The sequence below is a fragment of the Falco biarmicus genome, chromosome 18 (genome assembly GCF_023638135.1).
Source record: "Falco biarmicus isolate bFalBia1 chromosome 18, bFalBia1.pri, whole genome shotgun sequence".
In the NCBI taxonomy this organism is placed as follows: Eukaryota; Metazoa; Chordata; class Aves; order Falconiformes; family Falconidae; genus Falco; species Falco biarmicus.
In genome coordinates, this window is record NC_079305.1 from 5,819,991 (window position 1) to 5,829,297 (window position 9,307).

At 57.4% G+C, this 9,307-nt stretch overlaps 1 protein-coding gene across 3 annotated transcripts; it reads left to right on the forward strand.

Moving 5' to 3' along the window:
• Nucleotides 1–927: 927 nt before the first annotated feature.
• On the forward strand, nt 928–9,075 carry LOC130141025 (indoleamine 2,3-dioxygenase 2-like). Of its 3 annotated transcripts, XM_056321643.1 has the most exons (11): nt 928–1,167; nt 2,632–2,727; nt 3,332–3,451; nt 3,648–3,766; nt 4,113–4,127; nt 4,583–4,682; nt 4,893–5,010; nt 5,483–5,534; nt 7,382–7,530; nt 8,036–8,083; nt 8,213–9,075. In XM_056321643.1, exons 1-11 carry the CDS (start codon nt 1,069–1,071, stop codon nt 8,581–8,583), a joined length of 1,287 nt encoding a protein of 428 aa, XP_056177618.1. In that variant the 5' UTR covers nt 928–1,068; the 3' UTR covers nt 8,584–9,075. The 3 variants fall into 3 exon arrangements, with proteins under 3 accessions (XP_056177618.1, XP_056177619.1, XP_056177620.1); XM_056321644.1 differs by lacking the exon at nt 8,036–8,083; XM_056321645.1 differs by lacking the exon at nt 928–1,167 and having other exon boundaries at nt 2,631–2,727; nt 3,318–3,451.
• Nucleotides 9,076–9,307: the final 232 nt, after the last annotated feature.

Sequence of the window (9,307 nt, forward strand, 5' to 3'; positions counted from 1 at the left end):
TTGATTTTCCCCCAGGAAACCACTATTTCAGCAGGCCCTGCTCAGAGCCTCCTGCCAAGTGCCCCTGGATCGAGGGACCCACCGGGCTGCCCCAGTGTCCCTCAGCCGTGGGACCCTGCCCTGCCAGGCGCCAGGCTGGGGCGGCTCTTGGCAGCACCGGGGCGCTCAGGCCATTGCGGCCAAGGCACAGGAAGGGCGCGGGGCGGACGTGTGGTCCCCGCCGTGGCTGCAGGCTCCTTCCCGCTGGCGTGGGGCTGGCCGGAGGGTGGGCTGTGGCGGTGGTGGCAGAGGAAGCCTGACTCATCAGAGCAGGCGTCGTGCCAGGAAATCCCCCTGTGCTGGGCGGCCCCTTCCCTGCTCTGGCTGCAGCCCACATCCCCTGGATAGGCAAACCGTGGCACTCACCTTCATGCCTGGGTGGGCTTGGGGGGTGCCCTGCCCAGCGCCAGCACACTCTGGCACACAAAATCCCTCCAGCCTTCCCACGAGAAAGAGCTGCCACAGGTGTGCCCCCTCCTCAGGGCCCCTTGGTCCCCAAGGCACAGCGAGCAAACGGCACAGGCACAGTGTTGCCGCAGCCCTGTGCTTTCCCCTGCTGCAATGGCAGCAGCACCCGCTGCAGGGAGGGGACCAATCTGCCAGGGTGACAAAGGCAGCACTGTGGGGAAATGGTCCATGGCCAGCGTAAAGCACCCCAGGCTGCTTCTGTGCAGCCTCCCATGGGAGCCTGGAGCATCCCTGCAGCTCCAAGGGGAGGTGCTGGGGGGAGGCAGCTCACAGCCCCTACCCGCAGCAAGGGAGCTTCCTGCAGCCTTACCCGTAGGTGGATGCCCACGGGATGGAGATTAATGTTTGCTCCATGACAGTACCTTATCGGCAACCTTTAACCATGTTTGCTCAGACCCTCCGGCCATTGGGTGGCCGGGCCCTAGCCCCCCCAGGACAAGGTACGTTCCCCTCCCGGGGCTGGGGCACGCGGCGCTGGCTCAGCACATACCGGGAGCAGGGCAGCCTGCACTGTCTCGGTCGAGCCAGAGCACATCTTGATCCTGCAGCCAGCACCTGGTGATGGAGGCCGACGACAGCACAGAGGAGACCCTGCTGCCTCTGGCGCTGACAAGGTTTCAGCTCTCCGAGGAGTACGGCTTCCTTCTTCCTGATCCTCTGGTAGGAGATGGCTGTGCCACTGCAGTTGTGTGCTACAGGAGACAGAGAACAGAAAGATAGAGGGGTTGGCGAGCAGCTTTCTGGTTGGGTTTCGATTGAACGCTACTCCATAAGAGGTTAAAACAGCAGTGAGGAAGGCACATGATATTTTTGCTCAGGCAGTTTCGTAGGACAAACCCTTCACTTTAAAAATGAGTAAGTGGCTGCAGCAAGCGCCACAGGGGAGAGGAGAAGGAGCTTTGCAAATCATGCATCAGCCTTGGCTTTACAGGATTTCAGGGAGCATGAGGAGAGCAGTCAGACTGCAGATCTCCCATGCTGAAAGTGGTGCCATTTATCACTGGGCTTACTTCACAGTGGGAGTGCTCAGGGACAGGCAGATGCTTATTTATCATCCATTAATTCGCAACCACGCAGGCTGGTATTACAAGAGGGGGAACCAGACACAAGCCATTAGCTGCGATGTGACACGTGGGAGCCCAGGCTGCCCTCCCTTCCCTGCAGGCGCGAACATAGCCCTGCCAGTTCCAGGAAAACCTCTGCAAATGGAACGGAGCGGGACGGTGAAGGGTCCCCACACACCCCCAGCTGGGCAGTGTCCGGAGCAGCCATCCCCAGGGCTGGTGTGTCACAGCCCTGCTCTGGCTGCCCCATGCATCCCCTGGCCACCATCGCAGCCCCCATCCCCTTTTCTCCCCAAACCCTATGGCTCTTCTGCATTGCAGCCAGAGCAGGGACCGCAGCAGGAGAGTTTGGGTGTTGTCTCTCAGCTAGCCTCAACTCCAAAGAGTTTGCCTAGGGCTGGCCTTATCTCCAAGCCTTCTGTCCCCTCCTGCTCCTGTCCCAGCACGCTGCTGTCCCCACACTGGGACAGACAGGCTCCTTCCGCTTTGCAGTGACTCCCCGAGGGGCATGCCAGTGCCTAGAGCTGCACTGGTGCAGGACTGTTTTGACTGTCCCATGGTTGGCATGAGACCCTCAACTCATGGGTGTGCAGGGGATGTGCTCCCCCAAAAGCCCCCCCAGAGCCCAGGGGCCAGGGCAGCCAGCCCGTCTCTCTCAACCGACCCATCACCACTGAGCCCAGTGACTTCTTCCCAAGCTTGGTGCTGGCAGTGCCGTGTTTGCTGTGACCTGTCCCTCCTCAGCTGCCACCTGCCCACAGCGGGATGCTCCAGGATGCTCCATCCTCTTGGTGTTTCATGAAGGATGATGGTGGCAGCGCGTCCCCAAGCCCGGCACAGCCCTGAAGACTCCTCTTTAGGGAAGGGGGCTGCACTCTCCCCTGAGCCCCTCCCTGCTTCATGCACAGCCCCACAGCCAGCTCTGCTGATGCCAGATTTAACCTCTTGGACACATCTCCTGTCTCAGTCCCGAACTGCTCAGAAACTACGGGGAGAGAAGAGATGCAGCCTTGCAACAGTCAGACTCTGCATTAACCGCCCTCCTCTTGTCTCTTTCAAGACAGAGCTGCCGGCACCCTACGGTCCCTGGATGGAGATTGCCCATGACCTGCCTCAGCTGATCACAAGCCATCAGCTCCGCTCACGAGTTCACCAGGTACCTGTGTTATCTTTCCTGTCTCTGGTGCTCTCTCAAACCTTGGTCTGACACAGCAGTGTCTGCAAAACGCATGGAAAACCAAACCAACAGCAAAGCCATGTCCTCAGCAAGGACTCACGCAGACAGGACTAATACCGTGCAAGGGCAAAGCCAACGTCAACACAGAAGTAACTCCTATGGCAGACCCCAGGGCGCACCGGCCCCCCGAGGCGGCGAGGCTGGAGTGGATGGCATGACAGCTGCGGCTCATCCCGGCCGCGCTCCCTGCCCCTGAGCCCCCAGGTGCTCCATGAACACCTGGCCCGGCTGGACCCCTCTGGCACACAGAGGGATCAGATGCTCTCGTGCACACCCCAGCACAAGGGAGAGGAACGCCTCTTGGAGTAAAATCCTCTGGTTTACTGTCCGTGCTTACAAACCAGCAACAGCGCATCAGTAGCAAATCCTGCAGCGTGGGAGGGAATGGAAGCTTGCAGGGAGACAGCAGAGGCAGGGAGAGGCACTAGGAGGGTCTCTCCCCTGCTGGTGGGGCAGCCCCCCGCTGCCGGGGGCCCTTGGCATCACCTGTGGTGCCCCTTGCTCCCAAGGGTTTCCCTGGCAGATGCCGCAGCTGAGCACCCAGCACCTCCGAGGGCATGAGGAGCTGCACTTGGCGCACCTGGTTCTCAGCTTCATCACGATGGGCTACCTCTGGCAGGAGGGCGAGGAGGGCACCGTGAAGGTAAAAGCAACACGGAGCAAGTCCACCTCTCCTTGGGATCTGGGGGCTGATGCTGCTCCCCTGGGACTTATCCCATGGGAGCAAAGCCCCTTTCCTGAGGCTGCAGCACCCTCCTGCCTGGCTGGGTGCCCATGGACAGGCACCTTTCACCAGCCTGACAGTGTCCCTGATCCTTCCTGTGCTTTGTGCCATTCAGGTCCTGCCCCGAAATCTCGCTGTCCCCTTCTGGGAGGTCTCGCAGGCCCTCGGCCTCCCACCCATCCTCGGCCATGCGGACTTTGTGTTGGCCAACTGGAGGAGAAAGAACCCCAACGGGTAAACAGGCAAACACTAGCGGAGCGAGCATGGCTTGTCCCGCCATCGGGGCAACAGTGATGAGCCTGAGCAGGTCCTGTCTAGCACAACGGGGACAAACAGTTCCCAAACTGCTCCTGTTCTGCCAAAAAACATTGAAAACCCACTGTCATTGGGGGCCTGTCTCATGGGGGCAGATGCGGGTGCCCAGTGGGGAACTGGGTGCCTCTGGGAGCATCCCCCCGGGACTGGGCCAGCGAGCTCATTTGTCTCCTACAGAGCACAGTCTGTTGCTGAAGCAATTTATAACATCTCTCTCTCTCTCCTTTTCTTGTGCATTTGTTGGCAATAACTGAAATGCCCACAGGCCTCTGGAAATTGAGTAAGTATTTAAGATGCTGATTTATTTTCTAACGGTATTAGTTTTGTTTGAATTGGCTTAGCACTCCAACACTGCAGGGCTCTGCTTAGGTTGAACCTACCTCCTGATATATGAGCACAACAAAAACAGCTCAGCCTTTGGCAGAGAAATGCCACTGCAACAAGAGCAAAGTGCCATGACCACAGCTGAACCGTAGGCTGTCTAGTCCACACAGAGCCTGGCTGTCATGGTCTAACGAGTGCACGGGGTGGGTCATGGATCCCTCAAAACCAGAGAGGCCCCTCTCCCCGTTTGCTCTGTGCCAGCTCCTCTCTGCCCAGGGTGCAAATGAGAGGCTCTGCAGCCAGGAGGGTTTTGCTCCAAGGGCTCAGTGGGTCCTGGGGTGTGCGGGGAAAGCCTGAGCAAGCACCCTTCTAACCCACACACACCTGGCGCTCCACTGGTCACCTTTGCAGGAACCTGGACACCATCATCTCGCTGCCTGGGGGTGAGAGCCTGCGAGGCTTCATCCTTGTCACCCTCCTGGTTGAGAAGGCTGCTGTGCCTGGGATTAAGGTAGGGTACCGTCGTGCCCCATAGCTCTTTGCTCACCCAGAAAGCACCTGCAAGCACGCGCCCACGAGGTGCACCCGTCCCCTGCATGCTTGCTTGTGGCCTGGGGGAAGGGGCAAGGCTGGCGTGGGTGGCAGCGGGTAGCTGGAGCCACTGTACACGGACATCCCAGCCCCCTCCTCATTTCGTGCTCTCCCTCCTCTCCTCTCGCAGGCAGTCGTTCAGGCCATTCGTGCCATCCTGCAGCTGGATGAGGAGACTCTGTGCAAAGCCCTGCAGGCACTGGCAGAAGCCATCAGGGACATGAGCAAGGCTTTGAAACAGATGCACGGTAACAGCAGCCTTCAGCTGGAGGGCGGCTCACACCCTCACATCGCTGTGCACGCTTTAGCTCATCAGATGCATTAGTGTAAATGCGCTCACACTTGGCCCCTGCAGCATCTCTGGAGGGATGGAGTGGGAGGAGGCAGGAGCAATGCAGGGGCAGCTCAGCGCTCCCAGGGTGACGCAAGGTGTTTGAGCACCATGAGGGGTAAAAGCGTAGGGTGGTTTTGGGCTGAGCAGCTCTGAGCGGTGATGCTGCACTGCACACAGCAGTGCCCCAAGGAGCCCAGACAGGGGAAGCCCACGGTGGGGAGGGGGCAATGCACTGGCCCCTCCTGCCAGGTCCTTCTCAGGGTACAGATTTGGGTCACCTCAGTGGCATTGGGCGGGGGGGAGCACTGCCACACGGGAAATGCCAATGCAGAGGAAACTAATTGCCTTTTGCCCATGGTGACAGCTATGATCTGATTTCCTCCTAGACTATGTGGATCCAACAGTATTTTACACTGTGATCCGGATCTTTCTCTCTGGGTAAGTGCAGCACATTTCCCACCAAAGCCACCGTGTTGATAGCTGTCAGGGCTGGGGGGAGCAGGGGATGAGCTGGGAAGGGGCAGCCCAGACAGGGCATGGGGTCCCCAAGGCAGGGTAGGAACCAGCATTGTGTCCAGCAGTGGTGGCCCCAAGGGCAATGCAGTCCCGTCCCTCTCAAGGGAGGGAGTTCCCAGGCACTTGAGCTGCCTGTGCGGAGCCAGAGCCGGGTAAGGACTGCAGCAGAGGGCTGGGGTCTGCCTCCCTACCCACTTCTCTCCATCCTGCACTTCAGCTTAGCCCCGGCATTGTCTCTGCACTGCAACAGCCATAACTGTGCAGAAACAAATCATTCCTGCTCTTGGCCCAAACAGTTTTGACAGGAAAAGACTAATTTCTCTTTCCGTTGCATGCTGTACACACAAAGCTACAAAGCTGAGTGGGGTCCCTTCCTCCTGTGTGTTAAAGAAATATCAATAACAAGCCTATTGCTGTTGCTCCACTACAAATCTGTTAATTAACAAAAAAATATCCCTGCCAAATACTGGGGAAGAGAAAGTCACTTGGGCAAGGCAGAAACACTCCCATGAGAGCCCAGTGCTGGGGGTTTGCTATCCCTCATCTTCCCTGCGGGGCTGTGAGCATCCCCAGCTGCTCCACTCCTGGGCTTCTCAGGGGGTTTCTATTTTTATTTCTCTTTAGCATATCTCAGCATTCCTAAGTCAAAAGGCTCCATGCATCCTGATTAGGTTTCTCTCATTTTTTATCCAAGCCGACCTCGTCTTGATGGTCATCAGCCTGGAAAAACATGCCTTTTAAATTCCCTTCTGCTTATAAGAACTTCCCACTAGTAAAGGTTACTATAAATACATTCTTGGGAGAGCTAAAAATATTATGGTATTTGATAATGAATCTATTTTCTCTGCAGTTTGTGCAAAATCTGCTCCAGCAGTCGAGCAGCCTTAGCAGACAGCACCAAAAGCTTCCTGAAATGGTGCATTCTTCAGAAGGTCAAGAGATATTTTTGTGCCAGGCACATTATCTCTCTGAAATTGTAACAACTCCTCTTTCCATTTGTGAGCGAGAATATATCCATTTTTGCACAACAGGCGCATAAAACTGCATGACAGGGACTGTGAGTTAATGGTGTATGGGGGGAGGCACCGATGCTGCCCGGTTCCTGGGCTTGCTGAGGACGAGCAGCTTTATGAGGGGGAGGAAATCACATTACAGGCTTGTTCTCTGCTGAAATAAATAAAGGCAGGCTGTCCTGCGCTGTCCTTAAAGACATCATCTCAAGAGTAACAAGAACAGAGAAAAATCCAAAGCACAAACTTCAAGGGCTTGGAACAGCGTTTGGGCAACTACCTGCTGCAGAGGCAACCCAGCTTCAAACGGCTGCTGGGACTTCAAGGAATTAATGTTAATTAAGTCACTTGCCCAGGCAAGTTCCCTCTCCCTTCTTGCACGCCCAAAGCAGCTCTGGACCAGGACATGAGCTGGAGGTGCAGCCAGGCGGAGGGCAGCTCGTCCTGGGACCATGCCATGGGGTGCTCACCAGTGTGCAACGATCCTGTAGAACCATCCCTCGCTCCTCAGCGAGGGATAATGAAGGATTTCTCTCCACACCCATGACCTTGTTGTGCACCTTGACACGGTGTTTGGTGTCCAAGTTTATCTCCCATTTGAGGACAGCTGGCAAGGCTGAGCGAGGAGGGGGAGATCCACGGGCCAGGCCAGGAAGGTTTTGGTCAGTTGTGCCAGCCTAGGGTCCCTTCTCGCAGCCCCCATCATTATCAGCTGCTCCACGGCCACTCCCTGCCTGACTGCCCTGTCTTCCCGCTCAGCTGGAAGGATAACCCTGCCATGCCGGAGGGGCTGATATACGAAGGTGTAGCTGACGAGCCCATGGCGTACTCGGGAGGGAGCGCAGCGCAGAGCGCTGTCCTTCACGCTTTTGATGAGCTCCTGGGGATTCGCCACAGCGAGGAGAGCAGTAAGACACACTTTTCCTTCTTTCTAAGCAAACAAGGGGGTGAGGGAAGAACCGAGCCAGAGTGATTCCCAGGGCTGTGCCCAGCTCTGCCAGCTGACAGGACACCCACCCATCTCACCTTTGCAAAACCCTCGCAGAGCCCGGCTGGGACGAGGTTCTGCCCAGTTCATTAGGGAGGCAGTCTATAAACGAGGCTCTGGCAGGCACTTCCTTGCTGCTATAAATTCCCAGATGGATAGACTTTGCTTTTTGCATTTTAACTTTTTACTGAGATTATATATGGGTACAGAGATGAGGGAACAGAGTGTGCCAGCATCCTGCCAGTAATTTAGCTCACCCATTCACATAGCTCCACGTTAGTCCAGCCCCCAACAGAATATATTTATCAGAACTTAGCAAAACCACTCTAGTAGCAGAAAAGGCTGAGAGCAAGGGCTAAAACCTGCCTTTAGGGTTAAGAACAACCCTAATGGAGCATTGACCTAAGATGGGTTTTCTTCCTCAGTTAATCAAGGCAGAAAGGAGGGGGCCAGGAGGCTGTGCAGGCTGTCAGGTACCACCCAGCACAGTGGTCCCTGCAGACCACAGCACCAGTGCTCCAGTCTGGCTGCCCTCTGAGAGCGTCGGGGTGCTTTAACCCACTCACCCACAACTTATTTCTTCCTTTGCTTGTGTCTTCCAGCCACCTTCCTCCACAGGATGAGGGACTACATGCCCCCACCCCACAGAGCCTTCGTGGAGGAGATCCGCCGTGCCCCATCCCTGAAGCAACATGTGCTCTCCTCCGGAGACACACAGCTCCGTGCAGCTTTCAACCAGTGCATCTCTGAGCTAGCAGACTTCAGGTCCTACCACATCACCATTGTCACCAAGTACATCACTGTTGCAGCAGCCAAAGCCAAGGCCAGACAGGCAGAGCTGTGTGACAGGGTTGGCCCCTCTGCGGGGAAGCTCCCATCTGCACTGGAGGCCAAAGGGACCGGAGGGTCCCACATCTTCAGCTTCCTGAAAAGTGTCAGGGACACCACCAGGGAAGGGATGATAAGTGCCTGACTTGCCCCAAGGGTTTGCAAGGCACTGCTCAAGGCGGGTGCAGGAGGCCAAACGGCTCCGGTGCATGCTGCAGCACACGAGCCAAAGTCCAACTGCAGCGACCTGCACCAAAATTCTCCTCTCCGCAGCACCCTTCCTGCTCGTGCATGTCTGGGATGTGGAACGTGCTCTGGGTTGTCAAAGGAGGAGAGCACTGTTGCTGGTAACCCCCAAAAGGCATGCAGTGAGTGCAGCATCCTGCCATCGCACTGGGATGGGCACAGCATCCTTCCATGGCACTGGAATGGCAACGACAACCTTCCACAGCAGTAGGATGGGTGCAGCATCCTTCCACGGCACTGGGATGTGCACAGCAACCTTCCACGGCACTGGGAAGAGCGGTATCCGTCCCAGCCCTGCCTGCTGTGCCCCACCACGCTCATTCCCCGCGGGTGGGGGCTGCCACTCCGCTGGGGGCGACACGGGCTAATAAAGCAGCGATTCCCAAACCCAGTCGTGCTGCCGGGCCCTGTGTCCGTCGCGAAGCTGCGTCCCCGGCCAGCCCATCGCGACATCCAGCGCTTCTCCATCGCGAGGTGGCGGCACAAACCTGCTTTTGGCTCCGCCGCAGCCGGGCTCCCCGCAGCCGAGGCATGGAGCGGGCAGGTAGAGCGAAGCACGGGGGTGAGGATTTGGGAGGGCTGGGGTGGGGGCTGGGGGCTGCGGGGTGCAGCAGGTGCCAAGC

What these genes read in the sequence shown, in the direction of transcription:
- LOC130141025 (XM_056321643.1), top strand. Translation starts at nt 1,069, where the DNA reads ATGGAGGCCGACGACAGCACAGAGGAGACCCTGCTGCCTCTGGCGCTG. An exon ending in ATCCGGATCTTTCTCTCTGG is followed by an intron (nt 5,535 to 7,381) that starts GTAAGTGCAGCA and finishes CTTCCCGCTCAG; the next exon opens with CTGGAAGGATAACCCTGCCA. An exon ending in GAGGCTGTGCAGGCTGTCAG is followed by an intron (nt 8,084 to 8,212) that starts GTACCACCCAGC and finishes TGTGTCTTCCAG; the next exon opens with CCACCTTCCTCCACAGGATG.